We start from the raw sequence: 27,948 nt of genomic DNA on the forward strand, positions 1-27,948 counted from the left end.
AAGGTTGATTTTTATATACATAAACAAAACGGAATTGAATAAAACTCACTGTCTTTATTATGCATTTCTTCATCAGTGTACATATTAGTGTGCATGTTCCATATAAGTTGATGAGCGACAACTTGAGATTTCTTTGCCAATGATTTTATTAGTTCCGAAACATAACCCATCTGAAAAAATACTAGTGTAAGATTGCATTTATAATTAATATGACACTTACCACAAATACAGTATTTGACGTGTATTTATTAAGTTTTGTGTAGTGGGCTGTATCCATATCACTGGGTCTTATCCGGCTCGAAGGACCATATATTATAATTGAGAATTGTAACGGGTTTTGATTTGAAAAGACGTGCAAAAAACGTGTATGACAATTTAAAATTGACGATAAAAAGTAGTAGCCTGTATACATCTTTATTCTATTTGGATAATTAAGAATTATTTGTTTAGAAATTAGCTTTGTATCGTATCATATATATTTTAATAATTAATTAAATTTAAACATAATTGTCTAAAGTAAAACAAAATTTTGTGTAGAAAAATATGTTAATACTGTTTTAAGTCAATAGAAAATTTTACCGCACACCATTATCGTAAAGCGAGATTGATATATAACCTTGTATCATTATTGTAATAAATATATAATTCAAAATATATATACTGTGAAAATGGATAAATGCATCAATATAAAAATAAAACCTAATTACTTACAGTATCATGACGTAATGCCTGTACTAACTGAGGAATGTACAGCAGTACTGCCGAAGACGGGTAGGACGTAAGTGTGGACACGGCCGCCTGAGCAGATAACGGATGTGGTGGATATTGACGACTGAAGTATGATAGAGCCTCAACGGGACTTACTCGCGCCCAGGTCACCATATGTACGAGCTGAAGATTAAATATATTATTTAAATTTTCATATTAAAAACAAAAAAAAAATGATCACTGGGTTTTTTCTCATGGTTCTTGAGCCCGAAACGTATTGTAAGGTCCATGTAAGTCAGGACTTATATGAGAGTCATACTCTCGACTCTGAATCCGTTCCGGCCCTAATGACTTTTGATTAAAAATATAATGGTATGGTACTAAAACCTTAGCTAGAAACAATTAAACATAATTAAAAAAATTGTCTTTTCAACTGAATTTAACCTAAAAAGGCAAACGAGCTGCATATAATACACATGATTTTTGGTATTTTGTCAAAAATCATGGAAGTAACATTACAAGATTTTTTAAAACAAATTATTACCTCATGCGCATCATTGAGTAGAGTTTCAGTAGTGACGAGATATTTAAGAGCTTGAGGCACGTGGCACACCGATGTTGGGTGTGACTGGACTTTACGCTTTATCTCTGAGACTATACTGTCGTTTTTCAACCTGAAAAGATATTTAAATTATAAACAAAATCAAAATATCATATATTCAGGTCAGTAAAAATATGCTTTTAAATTTACATTTACTGTCAAATCAAGGACGTAGAACGGACAATATGAACCGCTTTTAAAACGCCAAATATGGTTTTAAAATTTACAAAATGTTATATATATAGGATAAACTTTATATAACACTAAACATCATTTAAAATACATACAGCTTCTATTGAATACTCAGTTTGAGGTGTAATTTAAAATACATTTAAATATAAATAGCTGTTATTCCGATTTTGGAGTTTAGTTTATTGGTATATTCTAGGTTTAATATTAATTGTATAAAAGCGTGGGATTTTTTTAAATAAAAACAAATCAATTTCTTGAATAACATAACCCCTAAAAACCCTGTATTGGTGTCTTGGGTATCTTGATTCCTTCTAAATTTGGAGGGATACACCCAAATTGGTTATATCAAGGTACATTATATGATTTTTAAGTATTAAAACAACAACGCTTGAAATATCCACGAAAATATGACATCACAATTTTACACACATACACATCAATTATATTAGAACATAAAAATTTCAAACTAGCAAGAAAACTTTAAATATACAATAAAATAAAAATATTATATAAAATAAAAAAAAACTTAAACTTGATTAAGAGATAAACAAAGTTACGGTAAGTATGAAGATTACTGTAAAATCTATCAATATTCTCATCAATGTTATTAATTATGTTGTAAGAGCGAGATAGCAAGATTCATTTTATATTATTATTAGTTAATAATATGTCCCTGTACATACCTACACGTAATTAAACTATTAATTAGTAATTGTAACGGAATATAGTGTAAAATTCATTGAAAAGAATTCCTACAGGTGTTGGTAAAAAATATCAAAATTGGAGGGTAGTTCCTCGTCAAGCATTAGCCAAGACAACAACGCACCTACCTTTCAGGTAAGAACACAGCCAAAGTTGGACTTATTTCCCAAGCCAATTTCGTGTAATCCCGCCACGTCCTTTCTGTATTTGGCTTGGATCTCCACGTTGTTATATTATCCTCACCCGGAATCGCTTGCTCGGGTCTACTGTGAGGATTATGCCATGTCACTAGGAACTCGATTTCTACTGCCTGAAAATACATTATATACGTAGTAGTAGTAATCATTGTGTTATTAATTTTTTATATATAACGACTTGACACACATATAATTTTTTTTTAAGTACGACACAATTTAACTGAGTCGTTATCGAATATAATAAGTAACAGTGTTGGTTTCAGCGCGCCACTTTCATCCCTAAAGTCGTAGGGTCCATCTCCCAACTGCTTGTACGATGAACAAAAAAATTGTGAGGAAACCGGCTTGCCTTAGACCCAAAAAGTAGACGGGCCAGGCACAGAAGGCTGATCACCTACTTATTAGAAGAAAAAACAAATGATCACGAAACAGATACAGTTATCTGAGGGTAAGAGCTGCAGTGCCACTAGTTCCAAATAATAAATAATACTAAAACAATATTAGCTTAATAAAAAAAAACAAAGTAATCGCAAAGGAAACGGTCAGTAATTGCTCGCGACTGTGTACATATTTTAAGATATCCACGAGTTAGTTTATTATATTAGAAATAATAATTTAAAAAAAAACAAAGAGGTCGGATATATAAACTCCAGGCCTACTCGGCCACGGCGCCTTACCTCTATTGAGACTTGCAGAATATACAGTCAACATGTATCATAGATGTCTATGTCTGTGTATCATAGATTACTAACATACCATTAACTCCAGGATAAGGTTTCGTTTTCGAACATAATCTTTCACGAAGGGATCTTGTGACTTGGCTGGCGGCTTTACACTTCTATTGGACCGTTTTCCGGCGATGCTACCCGCACCACTACTCAATGTCGTTGTCGACATCGGAACCTGGATAGTGTTCGTTATTTAAATTATTGGTAAGGTCTCTATGGTATCTATGGTTCCATGAATGGTCTAATATATCTATACCAGTTTGTATAGAGTAACGTGAAATCTTTTAGAATACTTCTGCTTTAATTTCGACGTATTACAAAATAGCAGCTATAAAAATTCAAGCAAAGGCCTAGTGCCTGCACCAATGGACTTTCTCTCTATGTGCGCATTCAACAATAGCTTGAACGGTAAAGGAACATCGTGACGAAAGTGGCCAGACCCAAAAAGTTGACGGCGTGTGTCAGGCACATGAGGCTGATCACCTACATGCATATTAGAATCACAAATGAACATAAAACAGATTCAGAAATCTGAGATCTACACAGAAAAGGTTGAAGCGCCACTGATTTATTATTATATTTATAAAAAACCAGAGATGCGTGCCACAAAAACTTAGACTGCACTTTCATATAGTTGATATTCCTTAACATAGACTGCACTTTCATATAGTTGATATTCCTTACATCACGATATGACTTAGTTGTCTATGAAAATCGTGGACAAACATACAAACACTTATGTAATTTAACACATGTATTTGAAAGTGTAAATTATATCCAAATATCATTCAAATGTAAATTATGCCATAACAAGTTCAACAGACCTCCTTTTTGATCTCGGATAAAAACATTTAAAATAAAAAAGAAATATTTTCAATTTATCTGATCATTAGACACAGACCACTAAAATAATACTTACAGTATTTATCCAGCCTGTTGTCTGTCGATTTCCAATGTCATTACTGTTCACTGAAGATCTGTTGTCTGTGGGTGAATTTGATGTATAGAGGCTCTGGTTGCTCGGTCCATGCATAAGTTCAAAGTCAGCTGAAAACAAATAAATAAAAATTAAATAAATTAAACTTGACTATATTACAACACGTGAAATTGTAAAACGTCACAGGGCTTGCGTATACGTAAACGTGCACAACTATTATGAATAAAGAACTTTTAGTTTTTGGATTTTATATAAATGTTTTGAAAGACATAGCAAAAGGCGACTATTTGTATTATATTAAAGAGCGTACACGTATACGTACTGAACTACGTACAAAGATTAATAAGCACTTTTTAGATACAGTGTAGCGAGGCTCTGGCGTCCTAGCTTGTACCTGTGTTAAGGTAGCCAGTTCCTTCCGAACAGCATGAACTCATATATTTGTAGAGCATTACGTAAGTTGTCTGATGGCATGCAAGCCCTGTTAAAGAGGTTTTTTCTTAATCTTAGACTAAACGCCCAAAACCACTTGGAAGTAGAGGAAATTTTGCAAATACTCAAATAAAAATTAACAGTATGCAACAAGCCGGTCAATTGAAACATACTTAGATTGTTAATATCTTCGACTTAGTATTAGAACTTCATCATTGACTCAATAACTTTTATGTTACTCATAATATAAAACAAGAACAACAACAATCTTTTATTTTGAAAAAAATATCTTTTAGATAAGTTACTCTCAGCCACTGCTCTAGTTTCCTTATATACCTACCTGTTGTAAATGTTACATTACTATATAAAAAAAGTTATTAAGTCAAAAATGGAGTTGACAACCTGAAATATTATAATATATTGTATTCCAAAACCATTACCTCCAATATCACTGCTCTTCAAGTATTTCTTGTCGGAATGCATCAGTTGCCAGAATTTAATAAGAGAAATTATGTCTTCTCTTAACTCTCTGGAACCTTTTGAAGGGCATTGCAGGCCTCGACAAAAGTAGTCGAGGCATGCGCTATAAACTCTTTCTCTTAGGATATTCCGGGCAAGAGATCGAGGCAGAATGTCACCTTGCAGTAGGGACAGACCGCAAGATAGAAGTCTGAAAATTTTATAAACTCTTAATTAAAAAATATTTTTCTTGTGTTAACTTAAACCGATATCTTGATAACTAAATCCTTATAATATTCAAATTCTATTTCTTTAAATGATTAGATATTGTATCTTTTTTATTTTATTGTGAGTGTGATAATGGGAGAGGGTATGTACGCGTGTTTGAGTAAGTGTTAGAAGGGTGCGTGTGTGTATGTCACCTGAGAATACTGAGAACAATATATCAATTATAGTTAAAGACACTGCCCATGGACGCAGTATGCCAGTAGTTAATGTTAGTGCACTTAGCGTTGCCTTCCTTTTAAGAATTGGCCGACAGGATGGAAGGCGAATTGAAAAAAAATTATAATCCTAAATAACCTTCATAAACATCAAAAACTCACTTGAATCGTACTCCAACGGCATCGACATGTCTATTTATGTGATCTCGTACATCACCCACTGTAATTGGTAGGGTTCTGAAATATAATATTATTTAGAAGATAAAGTGAACTGACGAACGTGTGTACGAAATGCAGGACTAAAAATGCCTAAAAAAATCCTGCATAACAAATTTATGAAAAATATAAACAAAACATACTGTATTTTAATAAAGCCAAGATGTATCAGGCAGTTAAAGAATTTAGATTTTTACGAATCAAACTCCTAGTAATCGCGTAAGTAAATGCAATTCACCTATGCAAAAGACTGGCCAGCATCTCTACTTTTTCCAAACTGTTGTATTTAGCCGTTTCTGCCACTTCACACAAGTACCTCACCCACACTCCATGCGGAGCTACGAATGGTGGACGTGGTTCTAATTTGGCACCTGAAAAATATTTTTAGTAGGCGGTAATATAAGTAAGTTCGCAGCTGATTTTCAAGAGCGTCATTATCTTTGTGATTGCAATATCTTATATTATAACTGTGGCAATAACTAGTAATAAAAAAACTTGTAAAAGATTAGACTTTGGGGCAATAAATATAGATAAAACAACTTTCTCTGCAGCTGTGATACTTTTGACATTTAACACCTTTTGTCTTCAGTCACCGTGACCACGCACGCTGAAAAGCACGCGAAACGTCGAAAAAAATTTAAAATTTAGAATTATGTAAATAATTATAAGTATTTAATAATAATACATAGCTTTAATCCGTTCAAAAAGTGTTTTTCTTAATTTGTAAAAGATTGTCACTATGTATATAGATATTTCAAGGAATCAATAACTTAGAACAGAAGGAAAATGTTCTTAAAAAAATATCATATAGAATTTTGGTTTACTGTTATTGTAATATACTTATATACGTTTTTTTTTAAATATCAAACAAGAACTCTATATATAAATTCCTGTACGTACTAAAACTAGCATCTTCTATTATAAGTACGCAACGGGAGTTAAGGTATTAGAAGCTTAAAGTTAGTCTGTGTTTGTATAGAAGATTGGCGATTATAAGCTGCATTAATAAATAATACCTTCATATGCTGCAAGTGGACTGATCTCCGTAATTTGCTTGGAAAAAAGACCCATTTTTCTATCAACGGTACTTTGCCAAGCCGCAAATATTTCCTGCATAAGCCTCAACTCTAAATCCGGTCTGGACGTGGTCAGCCATTGCCAACACTCCACTGCTGACGTCACTGCATCTTCCGTGAAGATGTCCACTTGTGACCATGCTACGTAAATATAAAAAAAAAACGGTTAGATAATATTATAAAATTAACTATAATATTTTTTTCAATTCAAAACGTCTCAAATACCAACAACTTCTCCTTTGCGAAATGTACCTCATAATGTTCACAGTTAGCTAATAAAAAGTCACTATCTTGTTAATATATATAAATCTCATGTCACGATGTTTATCCGCGATGGACTCCTAAACTACATAACCGATTTTAAATTAAATTGGCACACCATGAGCAGTCTGGTCCAACTTAAGAGATAGGATTGCTTAGATTTTTAATTATAGATGCAATTTTATTTTATTGCAAATTATTTGTCTACAATTAATTGACAGTCACAATTATATGTTTACTCCAAAAGATTTTAACAGATGTCAATACTTTTCGACTGGTTTGAGAAAGTAATCAATAGATGGCACTGCTATGGTAAACCGACAAACGTGTCATATAAGCTACAATTCAATGTCATGATTACCACGTGTTATTGAGGCGAAAGTATAAATTAAATTTACTTGTATTAAACGACATAGCGTGAAATTCAATTATTTTTTTTAATTTTTGGTGTTAGCATAGCCCACAACGTGTTACTTAGACCGAAGTGTAAATCAAATTCAAATTATAGTGACGATAATACAGTGAAATTATTATTTCGTGTCACGGTATTATGGCTAACTAAAACCACATAAAGGAGAAACGAAGTTCGCGCGGGCAACTAGTCTTTATATAAAGTTATCCATCAATGAGATAAAGAAAGCCGTTCTAACCCAACCAAACTTAACTCACCAACACTATGCAATAAAGACCGGGCGGTCGACGACGCGGAACTAGCGCCCGTAGAGAACGTCGTTGCGTGTACTAGAAGTGCCGTGCAGCGCCACAGAGCGATCCTGTGGGCTGTTTCACTACCACTAGAACTGGCCTCCTTTAATGTTGTGAGTAATCGACTCCCAACGCGCCATAAGGCCGCTTCCCCACCGCCTTCCGCTGACACTGAACCAGCAACCTTTAATGAACAGCGCAAACACGATGCAATAATTCATATTAATGAAGATATGAGTAAAAATTGTTTAAATTAATGCAATGTTTTTTTTATTCATATAAATCTAAATTCTTACTTGGAATTTGGGCAGTTATTTCGGATTACCACTTCTCTAAAAAGAAGTTAGGCACGGCAGGATAGCTTTATTATATGACGATTATTTTAATTTTTGGAATTAAATTAAAGATAATATTGCTGTTATGATGGGCTTAGTCAAGGGGTGTAAACCACTCGAAAATAAATGTAACTGTGTTATTAACCGAGTTATGTAACCAAACTTTAGTTAAATTACATATAAAAATTTTAGTTACTAATTATAAACGTAAACAATCATCACAATAGAAGCCAATATGAGCCCTTTAGTTTTCACCACACTTATATTATTTTAACATTCTTGTTTCCTATAATGTCCAATAACATAAGTGTCATTTAGATTTAAGAACCGTTAGATAAGCCAAGTTTGTTTTTGGTAGCGTCGCATGCCCTAATTTTGGGTTAGTTCTAACCTCATATTTTAAACCATTAAAGTCAGTTGTTACCCAGCTTCAAACAATTTTTTTATTTAAACTATATATTTATCTCGATACAAAAAATCGCCACCGAACGTAATTACCGTTGAATGTTTTTGGTGTTGTTTACGATTGTATAGAACCCGCCTACCACGTAACTCACCTCTCCAACATAGCGACTCCGTTGCGATACAACAGCGAGTAACGCTGCTGAATCCTGCGTGACACAGGGTGGTCGTTTGTCTAACGCCGCTCGTGGTAGGGGGGCCGACATTCTATTTAGACCGGCTGCGCCCAGTAAGGCATTTATTGCAAGGGCTAGTCCGCAGTGATGCCAGAGGGTCGAATTGGGAACCTGAAAAACATAAATTAAAGTTCTATAGTGTCCAAAAATCAATTTAAATCGATGTATTGTAAGTTGTTAAGTGCCTATCTTATACCTATTCCGCTGTTTTGCTGGTAATTTTTTGCTTAACAATAAGCAAAAATACGAATATTTTTATTGTATTTTATTTTTTTCTTACATTTATGTTTACAAAAATAAATAGGTCGCTGGTTCATATCCGGCTCGAAGGACCAAAATGTACGGTTCCTGGGTCATCGGGGTGCTTTAAATAATAGAGGTTTATTGTTATTGCGTTCATATTCTATATTAACCACTCGCGTGTTACAATAGAATATGAGCGCAATAACGACGTGCTAATTGCTATGTTCCGAATGAATACAATTTTAACAGTCAAAGAGAGTGTATACGTCTGGCTATGCTCTCGGGGTGTAACTCCGACGATTTGGGAAATCGTCACGCTTATAAGTGATCAAAATGTACAGCCATGGCACGTACAAACATAGGAAATTGTTACGATTGTAAAAGAGCAAAATGTACGAACCTTGGCATGTACATAGGGATCATCACGCTTATAAAACTAAGTAAGCCTTAGTGAGCAAAATTTACAGCCTTGGCTCGTACAGTCACTTTAGAAAAGATAGCTTGTAACATATACTGTAAATATATTATAATGTATGATGAGGTAAACTTTAATAAATAAATAATCTGTAAAACATCTGAGGAACTTCTTTTTCTTATGAATTGTCAACTTATCGTAAAGGGTATATAACACGCTTCATCGTTTCATATAATACCTATATATGTATATAGAAATATAAAAAAAATCTGTATCTACATGGTATATCCCATTTCATAACTACATGATTCAAATAAGCCTTATTATACCCAGTAGTGACAAAATATTAACCTTCTTAATATGTCTTTATAATTACATACCTGATTCAAATATTCCTGCAAATGTGACCTCGTGGACTGCGGCGCCCATTTCATAGCCTCTTGCACGATCCCGTGGCATCTGTCTGCGAAGTCTTTCACAATACTCTGTAACATTTAATTATTATAAACACATATGTATTTAACCCGACTATTAAATAATTCCCAACGATCAAGTAAAAAATCTCAATAATTTGTGTGTATGTATTAGATTTGGAAGGACCGAATGAATTACTTAATTTGAGTGATTTATTAGGACTAATTTGGTCCTATTGAAAAATTTGAACTATAATACACGATAATTATCAGTAATGTACACTTAAAATTTACCTTAAGTTTCGCTCCATCACTAAAGGTAAGATTCTGAGTAGATTTATTTTAAGAATGACTCCTGCGCGCCAATAAATTATTTGACATGCTCTGAATGTTATCATTAATTATTTTTAGTATTTTGTTGTTTATTTTATACCTCTCTCCCTTCCAGCGTATCTTGGAGTTGCAATGTAAAGTCAGTATCCGGTACTTTAAGTAGCGGCGTCTCTTGATTTTCATCCAAGTCCAAACTGAAGCTCAGTACTTGTAATATATCTAACATCGACCAAAGAACCTATAAAAAGAACATATAAAAGTATGGTAATTAAAGAAAATCAGTCTGATATATAAACACATTTGACTAATATATTATTAGGTCAATAACTAACTTTGAAAATCCATTTCGTAAGTACGAAAAAAGATGCTAGCAAGTGGTATATTTTGCGTATTATCAAACGTTCGACTCTTAGAGGTGATGAAAGGAAATATTGTTAAGTAACCTTAGGGTACAAATCACAGTCGTGACTTAAGTATAAGCTCCGTAAGTCATAAATATGTCCAAGAAAAAATAACAAAAGACGTTCTAATCCACTGAAGTTTAGTATTTTTATTATTAAGTATGGCTTTACCCGACAATTCCATAATAGATGTGGAAATCTATCAACAAGTCCAGCCAGCCACTTATCAGCGACTCTTCTTATTTGTTTATGTATGTGATTGAAGTTGACAAGCAAAAATTGCGCGTGCAACTCCAATTCCCTTTCTCGAGATTCATCTTTAACCTTTGCCGACATGACGTCCAAGAATTTCTGGAATACTTTATCGCCAACGCTAAAAAACAAATATTCAATTCAAATTTATGAATAATAATTAAAAACCAGTTCAGTATTTCTAGATATACTACAGACTGTATATTGTCTACATATTAAAAAAATATATAATAAAATATTTGTGTAGATGTCTCGTTAAAAAGTGCATTCTGATGCAAACCAAATTAGGTACAATTTCATTGAATATTAAATGAATATTTTAGTTTATATTATAATTATAACATACCTGGCAACACATTGCCACATACCACTCTTTTCTTTCTGTAGTGCTGTATCACTCAAATACTCAATAATTGGTTGTAAACTTGGTTCTGGTGAGTTGGATACTCTAAAATAAAAAGCCTTACAAAACCTGATGTTTGTATAAATAATTATTTTATAGTTTCGAGTATCACGACTCTACTATGTCAATTTTATTGATAATCTACAATTCCCTATAAATACAAGGTTTATTAGTACTCAAGATAATTCAAATGATCAGGACTTACTAAGTACATAGTATTGCCTTTTGTTAACATAGCTTTTACACATTTAGAAAACACTTTTTGAACGGATTGAAGCTATGTATTATTATTATAAACTTATAATTATTTACATAATTTTAACCGTGACCACGCACGCTGTAAACACGCGAAACGTCGGAAAAAAATGTAAATAATTATACGTTTATAATAATAATACATAGCTTCAATCCGTTTAAAAAGTGTTTTCTATATTACTAAGTAGCCAAATATAAAAAAGAAATGTCAATTGTCTAGTATGGGAAACGGTTCATAAATAATATACCTTAAGGATTCCAGCCAATAAACGCTGAGTAGATACATACACGGCGCAAACGTCAACTTATTAACAATCACTGTAACATCCGGTTGATGGTCTAACAGATTCAAAATCTGCGTTTTCAATTCTTGCAACTCATTTATTGATACCGAGTCATTTCTGACAGCTGACGTGTACTGATACGTTCGCATTTCGGAACGCAACGACGTTTGAGAGACAAGGTAAGGTGATTTCGCCGCTATCTCTTTTACTCCCGCATACCATTCTTGCGGCCATAGACCTATAGAAAACTTTTGTTAGGACTTTTCTATATCAAATATTCTGTGAGATGTTTTTTACATGCTCATATGCGTAATTAGTATTAGGCAACAATGAAAAACTCACATCAGATATTTCTGTACAAAAAAAAATCAAAAGCACGCCCATTCATATTCGTTAATTCAACTAATGACAATTTTAATATTTAATCTTATTTGAAACAATGACGTTTTTATCCTTATGAAACGACTATGAACAAGACGAAATATTCTATTCTATTTCGATATATATAGTCGTAACGAACTAATTGTTTTGGTTATAATAAAATTATAAAATATTACTTCATAATAGAAATTACAAAAAGCCGAAAATACAACTACTAGAACATGGCTAGCCACGAACATTTCATTTTCTCATCAATTCATTTGAAGTTTAATGAAACGCTCAATGTCCTTACAACTCGAACAACATAGCTAAACTCAGTAAAAGAAAAGCGATAACTCAATCAACTATACTATATTGCAATGATAGAAGACACACATACTACTGGACAGTAAAATTTCTATATTACACGTAAAAATGCAGAGAATATTCCAGATATCTTTAAAGTAACCAATTGGGAGCCAATCCCCTCGCCTCCATATGTTTCAAAACTACATGAACAACAACACAAATACATGGATTCTAAAACAACTCTAAAAGCATGTTTACTCACGCTTTCGCATAGCTACAGGATTGGCCATAGAAGAGACAATAATAAAAATTTGAGTATAGACAAATAATTTCAAGATGGCGGACGAGAAAAATTTAACAACAAAATATTTATGTTTTTTAGCTCTGAAACTATTGATCCTAGCAAGAATACAATTCACAGTAATAGTTAAAATGACAATAACATAATTTAACTCGTCCACATACAATAGAGCACAGGTCATGTGCATACGTTCAATGGAAAGTGCTTTTATTCTATAAAGAGTCGAGTTGAAAATCGAGCAATTAAAACAATTTATAAAATATATAAATAAATCTCTATTCACCTGATTCAGCTGCTGTAAATCCCATTACTACGCAGTATAGCCAAAAGTCTTTGAAAAGCTTATGCAATCGAGGTTTTGGGTTTCTTATGGGTGGCAATCGTTTGACTAGAACCTGTAGGAGAAAAACTAAATATGAGATACTTTTTATGTTATCACTATTTTTAATGTTATAACAGGATGAGCAAATCAGTATGTATTATAGGGGTCCCATATATGAGCTACTAGTTCCAAATTTGCCCATTTAAGTTTTTCATACTATAATAACTTACTGTATAGGTTTAAATTGAAAATATTTATATATTACGTAGATGAAGATATTATTATAATATATTCGTACCGCTATAACTGGAATAAGCACACCCAAATTTCCCGCACTTCCTGACGCTTTTAAAACCGGCGCTGGTGATCGATCCGTAGCCCTTTCTCCTCCAAGGCCAAGTTGAACGAACAATTCCAATAGACGTATCAATAGTTCATGTCGAGCATTTGTTCCTCTTACATTTGCCGCTATATTCGCAAGAGCGTTTAGAACCGCACCGGACACATGTCTAGAAATATTACAAAGTTTTAAACGGAGATCTAATTTTTTGAACTCATCATTCTACCTACCGAAATTGTCTGGAATATTTAATTTCTGAAAGTAAAATGATCATAGTATAAAACGAATACCAACACATCTTTATTATTGAAGTGGAACTTCTTTATCGGCGTTGGCAAAAAAATACCGTCACACTTTTCGGTTACGCGTCACATTTTTCGGTTACGCGCCTTCTTTTTCTTGTCCCTACCACGGTTGATTCGAAGAGATTCGAAGCCATTAATAACGAAAATATATAATAACGATAACAATGATAGTAATAATTCTATTACAATTAATTAAATTCTGTAAAAATCTCAGTAGTAAGGTAAAATGAAATAATTGTATTATTTGTATTCATGTCTATGGTAATAAAAGCCTTTCGTTAAACTTTATCTAATTGAACTTTATGTAACCAATTTCTGTAAAGTTGCATATAGTAGATCATTTTTAGAAAAATAAAGTCATAAAGAAGTTTCACTTCTTACGTGTGTACAATAGTACACACATTTTTTTGCATTAAATGCATTTTTATTTCAAGTTTTAGTTAAATCGCCAACTACGCTTTGATCCACACAGTACTAAAACTAAAAAAATAAGTTAATATAATATATTATAAAGTTAATAGTATTATTGTTATAAATTTGAATCAAAGTGAATATTTATTACCATTTCAATGCCTATTACTTAATTATCAGCATAGGTTAAAACTTACCGGTATTGTTTCCTGTCATCAGTATGCTGGTAAGAAGCACTGGCTGCCTCCACCGTGATAACAGTGAACATTCGCATGATTTCATCGTGTGCTGGACCTTCGGGACTCGCAAGGGCCATACACCCGAGCTGGTCCACTATCAACGTGTCCAAGGAAGACGGTGATCGGCATAACCTAAAATAAAGAAAAACGTCAAACTTTTGAATTTAGAACGACAATTTTTTTAATGTAATAAATACTCACCGTTGTTGGAAGAATTGTAATATTGTCTCTGTAGTTTTTGGTGTATCTTTTAACGCAACTGCTACATGGCCCAGCATAATCACAATATTTGTGCTGATTAACGAGGATTCACTGAACAAAAAAATATTGATGTTTAAAACCTTACAGATTTAATAAATTTACATTTTATTTAAATTTTGATCTTTACTTTACAAATAAAGAAAATTTTTATGTGAGGAAAAATTAATTAATTTCCTAGGTTCTTGTCCATGTAAAATGTTTTTTTAAAAACGTTGCTACTACTCAAAAACTTTAAAATAATATTTAACTTGAATAATTTAGTTATTAACGAAATACATTAAAATTATAACAGTATACCTGTCACTAGTTTCAGCGGTAAACAGTCTGTTACTGACAGAACCAACAAGCGCGGGAACACAATATGGATCCACAGATAATGCGGCATCCAGAGCAACACACAGATTCTCTATGGCTGCATCTCGAAGCTTTTCGAAGGGAGTTGACTTTGTGGGTGCACCCGTATCTGTTACTCCGGGTTCTTTGGTTTGAACTGAAACTTTAATTATTTATTTTAGCATACACTGTTGCTTATCGGAACAGCTGCTTTAGAAGTGATTCCTAACATCGAAATCATGAATAAGACTGAACGCAAACGCTTTTGATAATTAGTTTCCAAGCAGCAACGCTATAAATTTCAAATTGTATTTATTTCTAAGTAAAATACTCAATATACTATACGTGGTAAACAAACTAGTATTTGATTCTCACTAAACATGTTACTTGATTTTATGGTCCTCTCAAACGAATTTAAAGTTACAAATGTACCTTTTATATGATCTTTCCCAGATCTTTCTAGTTCTAGCTTGTGGAGTTTAAACAGAATAGGAGATGGAGTGACGAGAAAATCTCGGAGACAATAAATTGAAGTATTTGCTATAGTAGGGAATTTTGTTGCCAATTTACCGAGACCCTGAAACAAAAAGTAATGCAAATTATTTTATTTTCTTTAGTATTTTATTGCATAGAGTATAGTTGGCCTAGTGGCTACAGTGTGCGACTCTAATCCCTGAGGACGTAGGTTCGATCTTCGGCTGTGCACCAATGGATTTTCTTTCTAAGTGCGCATTTAACACTCGCTCGAACGGTGAAGGAAAACATCGTGAGCAAACCGGCTTGCCTTAGACCCAAAAAGTCGAGTGCATCAGGCACAGAAGGCTGCTCACCTACTTGCCAATTCGATTAACAAATGATCATGAAACAGATACAGAAATCTGAGGCCAAGACCTAAAAATGTTGTAGCGCCATTGATTTTTTTATTTTTTTTTATTTTATTGCATAATTAAAATGTGACGTAGTAGTCTTCCTTGGCCACTTACCTCTAAGCAAACCATGAGCAATGGCATGTGAGCCAAGATTAATTTATGATTATGATTGGAATTAATTTTCTCTGTCAATCGACCACAAAGTGAATCCGCTCCTGGAAATATATAATAGATTTTTTAAAGTTTCCATAACGAAATTGCTTTTATAAAACTTCAATTATATGTTCCAAAAAGTTTGCTCAGGAAACGAAACATTTTACAAGGAAATAAATGCAAATAATTAGGAAATGATTGGTTTGTTAGTATTTTTAAAATGCTGAAAAACAATACTGATGACTAGGGAAATTGTGATTTAATTTTCTAAATCTAAAAACACACAAGAAAGCATTAGATATGTCGTAAGTTTGAATTTTGTCACATCTGTCACAACACAATACTGGAATCACATAAAAAATCTCTATCCTAAATATCAGATGAGGATTGTTTTAGTCAATAGGGAAAACTCACTCCTAAAAATTATACCTATTAATATTGTAAGAGCATTTATAAGGGCTGGCACGTCATAGTCGTCATCCACTGTTATAACCAATAAAATATATATTAAGAAGCTACATATTTATAAGAGAAATGAAAATCTCTGATTGAAAAGAGATGTATAGAACTTTTTCATAAACATATAAGCCTCAAATATCTGGATGTTTTGATCCTTTCACTCATATACATTTGAAAATAAAAATAGACATATATATAGCTTAACGATACAAAGTTTCTGGATAAGACTGCTTTAATAAATAATGTCATTGTAGTGCTGCATAGAATATGAACTGAATTGAGGTTTTTTAAAGAGGCCATTTTTTTTTTAAATTACACAGATTAAATTGTGGCATTAAGATCAATTGTTTTCAAGAATATTAGTTGGTCCGTAATTTTTTAATAGCACAACATATTTTCAATATATATATATATTATGATATGATACCACTTTAAAGTATATCAAAATGTATGACTCTTCACAATTTTAAACAAGATCAAGCAACGGACAAAATATTTACCTGTCTCATCTCCAATAGCCCATACTAAGAGATCAACGCAGGCTGAATTAGCCATAACATTGACTTTAAATTTATTCACAGTAGCAAAGTTTGTTTCTCTATCCTCCTTCTCAGAAGCATCATGGTGCCTACTCTGTAACTCTGTTTGACCACTTAGGAACAAACATTTAACAAATTCCTGCAAAATATATATTAAGACTATTCTTTATTTAATTATTTACTATTAAGGTTAAAAATTAGCATCTCCATGCTGTACAAGTATAATGTCTATTCAAATAATAACAGTTCTTAAAATAGATCTGTAAGAAATTAATCTAATTGATGCTATTGACCAAATTGACACCAATCTGCACCAGAACATTTGCATAAAAAAGCTATGTGGATAACACTGAAAATGTTTAGAACTGGCCAGTTTTTTTGAATTTCAATTTAATGTATACTACATTGCATGGCATTCATTTCTCATTTGTTTTTGTGAGTTGGCGGCAAATCTAAAACTCTTGTCACACGTGAAAATTAACCTAACGCGACAAAATGTTCGGTCAATGATTTGTTATGACTTTCGTTGTGGGCTTATTCTATAACAAAGCTATGAAAGGCATTTCTTAATGAAACCCCATCTCGTGCTACTATTAACAATAGGTTTAACAAGTTTAAGCATGGACGTAGCAATCTCAATGATGATCCGCGTGAGGGACGTCCTTCACGAGCCCTGAAGATGCGGTGAAAGCGTACGAAAATGGCATAGAAGACCCCTAAGGAAGCATGGGCCTACTGCTTTTCTCAGGGGTTCAATCAAATGCGACCATGTGTAGAGAGGAACGTAGATTACTTCGAAAAACAATAAAAGTATTGGCAACTTTCTACATTAAAGCGTTTTTTATTATTGCTAAACATTTTCAGTGTTACCTATATTACTTTTTCAATTTATAATAACATATATGAAATGAACTATAAATCATAATTAAAATATATAAACTTTACCTGTACATCCTTTGTAAATGGTCCTGGTAGGTCTTTTTGGTTTTGTAAAATATCACGTAGCAATGTTACCATGACTAGATTTAATGTTTCAGAAAATGACTTGTATGGAAATACCTGTAACATCAATAGGTCCAATAAAAATAATAGTACACTATTAAACTATTATTGGAGGCTAACTTTGCTAACAATTTTGCCAGTAATCATTGACTAATACTATTTACTGCCGGATTACATCAACTTACTTGAATTTGTCCCGATGCATGAATATCTTCTGCCTCCTCATCCAAAAATGCTAATAAATCTCTTGTCAACAATTTCTTTGCTAATGATAAAATTGATTGTAGATATGTTACATAAAATGGGACACCAATCCTCTTTTCTGGAGATTCAGGAAATCTCATGTATGGAAACTGGTTAAAGCTAGATCCAAACTTATGAAAGAAATATGTTGTAGGGTCATAAGGTACTGAGTGATAGCTTTGTAAAGAACTTCTCTTTAGAGTCCCACGCCCACTGTCAACTGTATCTGAACCATTTTCTATGATTGTCTCTGTATTTGGATTTAAATTTCCAGATAATGATCGAGGAATAATTGGTCGGAATTGGTTAAATCGTCTCTTCTTATCTAATGTAGCATATTCAAAGTTAGGTTCTGGTTCTTTAGATCGAACTGGACTACTAGGTTGCGGGAATAATCTGCATAGTAAAGATGGTTCAACAGTTGGATATCTACCCATAGACCTTGCAAGTCCTATAAGAATTGGCACTGTACTCTTACATAACTGAAGTTTTGATGTATTATTGTAATCTTTACTTTCAAAACAGGTGATTACAATTTTAGTGAGATTTGACATAAGCTCTATTTGAGCAGTGATGATTTCTTCACGTAGAGATGGATTTTTTGATGCAACATCTGAGAGAAGTGTATTTAAACAGAAGCTGAATTTCTCAGACATAGGGATTCCTGAAAACAAATACAAATAAAAAACATTTATTATCATGTTTAATATGAGTTACATGTCATTAATAATTACTTTAACTTCAAAGTAAAATATACAAAGAATGATTAATAAAATGGCCCTGCCCTTGAATTTGTAATACTATTTATTGCATACTCACGATCGCCAGACTTAATTCTACACATAGGTTCCTGGAATTGTGCATTTGTAAGACATTTTAATACTTTTAGGAAATAAGGCAAGAGTTTTTCTTGATGTTGCAATCCACTCTGAAGGAAGTAAAGACCAAGTGCTATGCTAGCTTCCTGACTCCTTGAAGTTACCACAAATGGTGAGCTGACTTGAGGACATAACATAAATAATGTGTTCACCTGGAAGTATAATTTACACATCAGCTGCAACTTATGTCACCTACAAACACATATTTTTCTAAAATTATTTTTTTTGAGAACTTAGGTAAAAACCTCTACTTTTCAATAAATGTTTTTTTTTTTTAAATTAATTTTACTGTTTCAATTTTAAAACATTATATAATATTAGTTTAAATTTAGTATTGCATTTAATAAATGTAATAATCACGAAGGTAGATAACCTTTGTCATCAATATTGAAATCACATTATGTTCAATTTTTTTTACTTAAATCTAACTATAATGCTTATGTCATAATTAGGTGAGGTCATATATTCTAGTACTTAAACAAACAGGTAATAAAGTGTACATGTTGTGATTAGTTTTATTACTGAATAATGAAGGAATCAGTCAGACGTATACAATTACAATATCTAGTAAACAATATTACAAAATAAATTACAGTACCTTCTCCCAAGGTGTTGGATTCAAGGAGGAAAGACATCTCGCTAAGTGTTGGACTGTCTGTCTAAAGAAATCGTTTTCGTCCATTTCTCGTAGCTGTATTTAAACTCGTTTTGATATAATATACATATCTAATTCAAGAAATTAGAAAATATTTAATCATAGTAGTATCGTAGCAGTTTCTTCTTTCTCTCACAAATCATTATTTTTAAAGTTTCATTGATCAAAGCCTGACGGTTGACATTTGATTGACAATGACAACTCTGAACTCTAACCATCAAAATTACAACATTAGAATGATTTTTTTATATTATATCTGTATTCATCGCTACATATATATGGATTTAAAACTTGAGATTAAATATCGTTATCAAAGGGTATGCATGTCGAGATTTATTCGTAAAAATAATTTTATAAAATTAAAAAGAAATTTTCGTAAATACGTAGAAACTCATGTTTATACCTACTTATTCAAAAAACTAAATCAATACTTATATTTTTCTACGAAAGTACTTATATCACAAGTATAACACTAATAACATTAAGGAGAGACGCATGTTTAGATTTATTTAGTACTTTTTATCAGACTAAGAAATAATTTCAAATAGTAGTAAAAAAATAAATTTTATTAACCAGAAAAACAGTCAAACTGACTTAATAAATACAAAATTACATTAAATTTTTATTATTGTACTATAATTTGACAAATTTACAGCACCCTGCAGTGTCTTCTTTTGTAGATTCTGTAATAAAGAAAACGATAATTGAATTAGTTACAAACAATAAATATAGACGTAAACGTCATCTGTATTTATAAAATTTACTCATTATCAACTTTCACAGTTCAGATTTGAATAGGTTTTTTTAAAGAAGAAATTCAATGAAATTTCATTAAAAAAGAAACATCTAGGAGTAATCCTATTACGATTAGCATACTTGAAATATTAAAATATAGAATAGCGAAAACTTATGGAACTTAAAAGGATTGAAACAACTTATTGACCACTTACAATGGATACCAAGTGTGAAAGTAAAAACTAACAATAATTAAAAATTTACGAGTAATAGGTAATCAATGAATAGGGAAGCGACAAAAATGACATGACATGGAAACAGATAAATGAAAACTCTCAGAAACAGCAAATTACCCAATTAAAAGTATTTTAAAAGTAAAAGTACTCGCGGGCGGAAATTTTTGCGAACATTTTCATTTTCATATGTGTAACCGTCAATGTTTAATTTCACAAAGTTTTCTGTATTGTCTAGCGATTTTCTTTTTTGCATATGGCATGGGACTTGCGGCGATACCACGCAAGCTGCGAAAGCGCATCTGTAACCTCTACATAATATGAAATTTTGCCGACAAGGAAAACACTTATTTCAGAATATTACGCATCTGAAACTTCCGGAAGTGTTTCAACTGCGAATATTAAAATTTACTTAAGAGATAATGTCACAATTTTAACATGGCGAAGATTTCCTCTAGTTGAGGTTTTTGCCGAACGAGACATGCCATTTCTTTCGTAACACTTGGTGTAGAATTACTATCGCGGATTTGTATAATTTACTAAGTAGTTGGGTCGTGGCACTGCCACGCAAGCTGCAAAAGCCTCCTCGACACAACGATATTGGCGCAAGTAAAACACATTCTATTCGGCAATCTAGCGCATTTCAAATTGCAAAAGTGTTGCCACCACAAAATCTCCCAATGTTAGGGCTCATGGTTACGGATGTCTGCTTCGCAAGCCTCCTTTTGAAACATTTAATGGAACACTAGTGTACGCATAGAAATCTACTAGAGTTTAATGCAAATTTTATCATACCTTTTTAAAAATGCTTGCCAGTAACAAATTAGTTTTCTTGACGCATTCTTTTTTCATTTGTTCTTTTTTATTTACAACTTCCGGCAGCGTCTTGTAAATTTTCTCAGAATGTTTCTTCATATCTCGTTCACTTATAAATTTTGGTGCGACTGTAATAACATTTTAACATTAGATACAAAATATTTTGTGAGTAAGTGAGCACTAGACTAAATTAATGTAATAACAGATTATATTGTAACCAAACATATTAACAGATTGAGTAAATTTATGAATAAGGCTACTAAAATATATTATATAAAGTAAAATAACATACGCTTCTTAGTTCGCAGCTGTTTTCCAAGTTGCGCGGCAAAAACTCTTAATCCTGCATCAGACATACCACTCAGTGTTTGTTGCTGGCCCACCTGCATTGACAGCAACTTACGCTTGGCTGCCCGTTCGTTGGTACTGGAACACAAAGACGTTAAAGTAAAATTTAAAAAAAAAACACGTGATCAAAGCGTTTGATGCTTCTATGCTATGTTTCTGCTATAGAATAATACAAGCGATTCAAGTAAGAACTGGGACGTGATTGCTTTTATTCGTCAAATGTTATTTAAAATATACGTTTCACAAAGATAGCTTACTGGTTTATTTTATATGGTTTACCTGAGTATAACTAAAATCATATTACGAAATAAAATTCGCCGAATTTAGTAGATTTGAGTGTAAACGCATTGTTATTTCGTAAAACGTGATACGTTATCTACGTTACATAGAGCAATGTCAGCCAGGTCACTAGGCTTCAAGCTGGGTAAGCTTCACTTTGTGTTCGAACCCTAGGCTCTGCATTCTTGGATTTGTATTTCTATGAGCTCAATACAACACTTGCTTCTTTATGAAATCGATGAGGAACCCGGAAATACTTAAAAATCTACCACGTACTATACATAAAAGGCTAGAAATAACGTCTAATCGCCTAATGAAGAATAATCGACGAAACATACGACGTTATTTGACATTCTACAATAGCTTGAATTTTTATGAATGCGACGACTAATGGATAACACACCCAAATATAATACATACTATATCAATATCTATTGACGAAAAGAATAATTGGTTAGAGTAAAAAAGTTCTATTGATATTCTTTATTCAAAAAACTTACCAACTCTAGACATGTCATTTTGTACACATTGTTGATTTTTATATTGACTGATACAAGTATTGCAATTAGTGGATCCTCCTAGAACATACAAACTAGGATTGCTATATATCCAATTAAAAAAATTTAAATACTCTCTATTATATATTTAAATAGATAATTAATTTATATTGTTATTTGTGTAAAAATTACCTCTGCAATACATGGTACATTTTCTTATACACGGGTTTGTATTACATTTGGGTGTGTGCACAATAATCATATTCATTCTAGGAGAGGTATCTTTTGACCCGCTGGAAATAATAATAATAAAATATATCGTCGAAACTTTTGAGGCCAACATACTTAAATCTTAAATCGGAACGACCTTAAAAGTTCTCGATTTTAGCGTCTTCTTATATATTCCTGTAACATAAAAATAATTACCTAGTTTCGTTGATCATCTTCAGGCAGTTTTGGCGTTGAGAGCATTTCTCAACAAAGTCTGGACGATTCCTCTCCAGATACTCTCTTACTGTGAACGTTTGGGTTTGCCTTATCATGTCCTCTGTACTTGAAACTTCACTATCATTTGGAAGACTTTTCGATCTATATACTCTTGAGCAATGCGGGACTTCTCTATCCAACTTAGCACACATTTCTTTTAGTGGCATATTTTCGTATTTCTTTTTAGGCACTTTTACTATTATATTCCGAAGGGGACGGTTTTTATTTTCGCAAATTGTCTCTTCACTGGCCAAACTATCCGATTGCACAATCAGGTTATATGCAAGACATTTTTTTTTGTTTTTTTCAAATTGTTTTTGCTTGCACTTATACCCTCCATTACAATGACAATGCTCTCGACGATGATGGCAGTTCATAGATGTGCTACTAGATTCCTCAACTTTTCTATGGTGAGATTTGCAGCGCTTTTGATGATATTTTTCACATTCTTTTTTTATCTTATTTAATACATGGCATGCTGTTGAATCAGTAGAAGTTGTGGGAAGGTCAGATGAAGTAGGATCTGATAGTTTGATGTCCTTTTTAGAGTTTGAAAACTGCACTGCCTTGTCAGTGAATTCTTTCTTTTGAGGTTCTCTTTGGTTAATAATTTCAGTATTCTCAGTAGATACTCTTTGGTCAGAACTTTCTTCAGTGTCTAATAAATAGTTTAGAACAGTAATAATTTCTTTAAAACACTTCTTTCTTTTACTTTTTTCAGTTTCTTTTTTAGAATATCTCTTTGTAATATTTTGTATTAAATCAATCAAAGGATCATTGATTTCTTCAGCTTCACGACTAGTACTGGAACTCTTTGATTTAGTTTGGCATTCACTATCAGATATGGTTTTTGAACTCTGAGACTCTTTACAGTTTTCTGCTGTTTTGTCTGAAGAACTTGTCAAATTAATATCTTCAGTAACTTTTTGTGAATCATTCATATTTTCTGTCTTGGGATTAATTGGAATAGCAGAACCATTGGCAAAATTTATTTTTAGTTCATCAAATGTAACATGGGATACCTTATCTAATTTCCTGGTATCAGTATTTGAATGTTGAAGGACTTTAAATAGATTGGATTTATCCCCTTTTGGATAAGTGTGACATTTATCTAGAATACGAATTTGAGTAGTCATTTCCGATTTTGATTCTGTACCTCTTCTATTCAAAACCTCTTCACAAGCTTTAGAGGCACAAGCAGCTGCCTGATTATAATATTCATCTAAAATATAATTTTCTGTTGATTGTACTCCAACAGAACATTCTTGCAATAGGCAAGTTGGATTGCGTGAAGTTGTAGGTTTATGTGTCAAAGCCTCCGTTGTTTTAAGTATTGGTCTTTTGTAAAGGTTACTTTGAGTATTTACATCAGGCGTTTCTCTATCACCTAAACTTACTTTCAATGTCATGTTAGTACCTTCTATTGGAATAGAATAGTTTAGTTTTTTCTGTAAATCACACTGATTTCCAATGTTATTTACATTCCCTATATCAATATCTGATTGTATTTGTTTATCAGCTTTCTTATATTCATCATCTGGACTCAATTTTGTTGATGAGTTTATGTTTAAACCCTTTGATGAACTATCAGTGATCAGTTCAGTCATTTCATCGGAACTTGTCTTAATATTCTCCAGCGAAACTTCTTTACATTGTTCACTAACTAGCTTCGCACAGTCTTTTTTGTCAATTATACTAATGTCAGAGAAGGATGGATCTGAGATTTTTGGATTAATACTGATATCAGTTTGTGTCCATCTTATAGCTTCATGAACTCTTTTAAGTTTTAAAATTGGTGATTTTCTTTTTTGATTTATTTCTATTTGCAGAGGATCTTGACCAGTTGATGTGAAAGACCCACATTTGTCACTACATTTTTGACGCAATATTACGTCTAAGTCCAAATTAGTTTGTGACGATTTTGAACTTGAACTTTCTTGAATATTTAAACTTTGTTTTGGGAAATTTTGTTCTCTACCAGATGTGGTTTCCAACACTTTATGGTTAATTTGAGAAACTTTTTTATTAGAACACTTTGCATTAGTACAATGCGGTGATTGCTGTAACATATTTTCGGTTTTGTGATCATTATCCAATCGGGAACATTTGTAAATTAGAATATTATCAGGTACTCCTTGTGAATTAGTCTCTTTACATAAACAAACATATTTTATTTCATTTCTTTTGATATTATTTTCAATGTTTGCCGACGTAATAGTTTTATCACTACATTTATGTTTATGATGTTGAAAGTCTGGGTGCATTTCATTGTTTGATAAGATATTTACCTGTACAGAACTATCTGTTACACCAACTTTATGAATATGAATTGGGCAACAACAGTAGTGGTGTTCATTCTTACTACTTCTCGTAGTTGTAGTACCTATATCTGTTTTTTTTGTATTTGTTTTCTGTTGACTTGATGTCCCTGAGGATAAAGTGAATACTGAATGGCTTTTTTGTTTTCTTATTGAATTGCTCTGATTGAAGTTTATATTATTAAGTGAGCCTCCTTCCAATTTGCTTGCATCACCAGAACCATCATCATAGTTATTCCTAACTAAGTCTTTCATTAAATCTTTTATCTTATTTTGAGATTTGACATCTTGGTTAATTTTTGGATCAGAGCCAACTAGTTTTTGTTTAAATAGAGCTTCTTTAATTTTTAAATGTTCCTTGTATGCTTGTTCTCTTTTAAGTGCTTTAAGGTATTTTTGGTAAAGTTCTTCTGAAGATGTTTTGGCATCTTTAGATTGGTCAGAATCTGTTATAGAAGTACCATGTGCCTTGCCTACTTCACATTTGATAGTTGATGGTAAATTAGGTGTACTTTGCGATGTTGATGGTAAATTAGAATTAAATTTTTCAACACGTAATATTGATTTCTTTGGTTTATATCCTCTACCCTCTGAGGTACTACTAGTACTGGTGCAGCCTAAATCTAATTTCTTACTGTCAAAACTTAAGCCAGAAAGAAAGTCTGAGCTATCATCATCTTTATATCTTGTTTTTAAGAGTCGTTGTACAATTTCTTTGATAAGTTTCTTTTTTATCTCATCATCTGCATTACCTCTCTTTAGTGTTATTTTTAATAGATCAATGCTTTTTTCTAAATCCTTCGAAAACGAATTTTTATCTTTACTTGAGTCTGTAGTGTGTCCTGTACTTGTTTCGAGGCTAGATTTATTATCTTTTTTTGGGATAGATCTTCTGCCCTCATTGATATTGCTGATATGGGTTTGGTTGTAAATATGCCCAGGCATATATTCAAAACTTTCTGCAGCTGAAATCTGTTCCCCACTCCTATCCTTAACAATTGATTTATTAAGAACTTTTATTTCCTTGGAGAGCCGTGATTTACTTTTAACTTTTCTTAATTTTTTCTTTCTACACTTTTTTTTCAATGAATTTAAATTAACACAAACGGGATTCTTTCTATAGTTGTCATGTTCCTGAGTCTTTTCTTTAGTTAAAGTTGTTTGTATTTCTTTGTCCAATTTAACCTCTGGTATTATATAAGTTCCAACAGATACTTTTTCAGGTGAACTAGAAACATTTTTTGCTATTTTTTCAACATTAACTTCACCTTTTTTATCAACATTAAATGTTATATGTTTTGTTAAATTTAAATTGATTGCTTGATTAGTTTCAGGAATTTGTGGTAAAGTCATTTCAATAAAATCTACTTCTTTACTAGAAATTTTTGTAGTTTTTTTACTTAGATCTTTTTTGTATTTTGATCTGTTGTTTACCCCATTATTTAGTTCAAATGGAGTGGAATGTGCAGTAGGAAGGCCTAAATTGCTCTGTTGCGTATCATTTATACAATACTGTTGTTGCAATGCTAATCTTTCTAGTGTACTAAGACTTGATGCTGACATTTTCTGATCACTTTCATTTCCATAACCAACATCAGCTAAAGAGTCCCATTCTAGTCTCCTTTGAGAGGTAACACTGCTTGTTGGGGAATTTGGTTTATTTGTAGATAAATCCAGGGTACCATCCACAGCTAGAAATATAATAATTTAATAAACATATTTTCTGTAATAATTGTAATTGATACAAATTTAATAGCTAACATAGTTAAAATAAAAAGTAATAAAAAAACTATATTTATACAGTTTTATTTGCAAAAATTCATTGAAACTATAAATATATTTTTTGAAGTGAATTATTGTCTGACATGGTAAGAAGATATTGCATGTGAAAGGTGACTTACATTTGAGGGAATGAACATCCTCAGATTTTACTGATTCATTATCAGAATGTCTATATTCATGAACCTCTGTAATAATTGGTGGGGAGTCTGCATCACTCACTTTACTGGCCTCTTTCTGTAATATGAAATATTATATGCATACAATGATATTTTGTATGGCTGTAGTAATTATATTATTATAATACCTGAAGTTTTGAGCTATTATCTGCAACAGAGCATCTGATAGATATTTTACACAGCTCTGTAGATGATTCACTTCTTTTATCTCCAGAATCAGAGGAGTCACTCAAAGCCTTTATTTTCCTCCAAAATAAACTGCTAGGATCCCTTATTTCACTTTGGGCTGTTGATAACGAAAAAAACTGCTCTAAATCGCGTTTCTTGCCAAATTTTTTGTAGTACTCTAATATTAGGCTATTCACTGCTGAAGTTTTATGATCTTCAGAATTAACATCATCATGATTGGTCCCATCGTTAACAATTTGTTGATCATCCATCACTTCGTATTTCGTCAATCGTTGATAGTTGATACCATCAATTTAAGTAGATCACCATAAATCCATCTTGAAGTCTAATTCCTATTTCATTTATAAACACAAGCAAAAAATTAGATTTAAATATTTCTGAAAGTCAATAAACGTGTTTTAAAAACAAGGAAATTATATTTATTCAAAGATTTACAATCTACAGTCAACAGACGCTCTAAAATATTGAAAAAGTACAATTT

The 27,948-nt window shown here is 32.2% G+C and overlaps 2 protein-coding genes across 9 annotated transcripts in view; both read right to left on the reverse strand.

Moving 5' to 3' along the window:
* The window catches only part of LOC123713028 (phosphatidylinositol 4-kinase alpha), a 28,037-nt gene extending 8,286 nt beyond the window's left edge, over window positions 1–19,751 (reverse strand). The window contains exons 1-31 of one of the 6 annotated variants that reach the window (XM_045666500.1): window positions 19,552–19,751; window positions 18,895–19,105; window positions 18,018–18,739; window positions 17,776–17,889; window positions 16,792–16,969; window positions 16,262–16,315; window positions 15,794–15,894; window positions 15,243–15,387; window positions 14,775–14,967; window positions 14,418–14,528; window positions 14,175–14,348; window positions 13,220–13,430; window positions 12,883–12,994; window positions 12,561–12,572; window positions 11,594–11,867; window positions 11,034–11,135; window positions 10,607–10,808; window positions 10,135–10,272; window positions 9,669–9,773; window positions 8,550–8,741; window positions 7,622–7,841; window positions 6,632–6,832; window positions 5,854–5,986; window positions 5,562–5,636; window positions 4,938–5,167; window positions 4,048–4,175; window positions 3,157–3,303; window positions 2,332–2,513; window positions 1,253–1,382; window positions 712–891; window positions 50–170 (exon numbers count right to left, since the gene is read on the reverse strand). In XM_045666500.1, coding sequence (XP_045522456.1) covers window positions 50–170; window positions 712–891; window positions 1,253–1,382; window positions 2,332–2,513; window positions 3,157–3,303; window positions 4,048–4,175; window positions 4,938–5,167; window positions 5,562–5,636; window positions 5,854–5,986; window positions 6,632–6,832; window positions 7,622–7,841; window positions 8,550–8,741; window positions 9,669–9,773; window positions 10,135–10,272; window positions 10,607–10,808; window positions 11,034–11,135; window positions 11,594–11,867; window positions 12,561–12,572; window positions 12,883–12,994; window positions 13,220–13,430; window positions 14,175–14,348; window positions 14,418–14,528; window positions 14,775–14,967; window positions 15,243–15,387; window positions 15,794–15,894; window positions 16,262–16,315; window positions 16,792–16,969; window positions 17,776–17,889; window positions 18,018–18,739; window positions 18,895–19,105; window positions 19,552–19,635 — 5,182 coding nt within the window. In that variant the 5' untranslated portion in view covers window positions 19,636–19,751. Of the gene's footprint in view, window positions 1–49; window positions 171–711; window positions 892–1,252; window positions 1,383–2,331; window positions 2,514–3,156; window positions 3,304–4,047; window positions 4,176–4,937; window positions 5,168–5,561; window positions 5,637–5,853; window positions 5,987–6,631; window positions 6,833–7,621; window positions 7,842–8,549; window positions 8,742–9,668; window positions 9,774–10,134; window positions 10,273–10,606; window positions 10,809–11,033; window positions 11,136–11,593; window positions 11,868–12,560; window positions 12,573–12,882; window positions 12,995–13,219; window positions 13,431–14,174; window positions 14,349–14,417; window positions 14,529–14,774; window positions 14,974–15,242; window positions 15,388–15,793; window positions 15,895–16,261; window positions 16,316–16,791; window positions 16,970–17,775; window positions 17,890–18,017; window positions 18,740–18,894; window positions 19,106–19,551 lie in introns of all 6 variants that reach the window. The other 5 variants (XM_045666499.1, XM_045666502.1, XM_045666501.1 and 2 more) reach the window with 5 other exon arrangements.
* Window positions 19,752–20,153: 402 nt separating this feature from the next.
* LOC123712989 lies at window positions 20,154–27,911 on the reverse strand. 3 transcript variants are annotated; one of them, XR_006754147.1, is made up of 7 exons: window positions 27,407–27,911; window positions 27,222–27,336; window positions 22,943–27,011; window positions 21,685–21,818; window positions 21,372–21,520; window positions 20,697–20,887; window positions 20,154–20,291 (listed from the first exon to the last, which is right to left on the reverse strand). XR_006754147.1 is itself a non-coding variant. In XM_045666434.1 (6 exons), the coding sequence occupies exons 1-6, from the start codon at window positions 27,716–27,718 to the stop codon at window positions 20,223–20,225; spliced, it is 4,848 nt and encodes a 1,615-aa protein (XP_045522390.1). In that variant the 5' UTR covers window positions 27,719–27,911; the 3' UTR covers window positions 20,154–20,222. The 3 variants fall into 3 exon arrangements, 1 of the variants encoding a protein (XP_045522390.1); XR_006754148.1 differs by lacking the exons at window positions 20,154–20,291; window positions 20,697–20,887 and adding exons at window positions 22,520–22,597; window positions 22,709–22,809 and having other exon boundaries at window positions 21,382–21,520; XM_045666434.1 differs by lacking the exon at window positions 20,697–20,887.
* Window positions 27,912–27,948: the final 37 nt, after the last annotated feature.

This window comes from Pieris brassicae, chromosome 8 (genome assembly GCF_905147105.1).
Source record: "Pieris brassicae chromosome 8, ilPieBrab1.1, whole genome shotgun sequence".
NCBI classification, from domain to species: Eukaryota; Metazoa; Arthropoda; class Insecta; order Lepidoptera; family Pieridae; genus Pieris; species Pieris brassicae.

What these genes read in the sequence shown, in the direction of transcription:
- LOC123712989 (XM_045666434.1), bottom strand. Translation starts at nt 27,718, where the DNA reads ATGGATGATCAACAAATTGTTAACGATGGGACCAATCATGATGATGTT. An exon ending in AAGATGATCAACGAAACTAG is followed by an intron (nt 21,819 to 22,942) that starts GTAATTATTTTT and finishes TTTGTGTTCCAG; the next exon opens with TACCAACGAACGGGCAGCCA. An exon ending in TGGCAAGCATTTTTAAAAAG is followed by an intron (nt 20,292 to 21,371) that starts GTATGATAAAAT and finishes TCTTTATTACAG; the next exon opens with AATCTACAAAAGAAGACACT.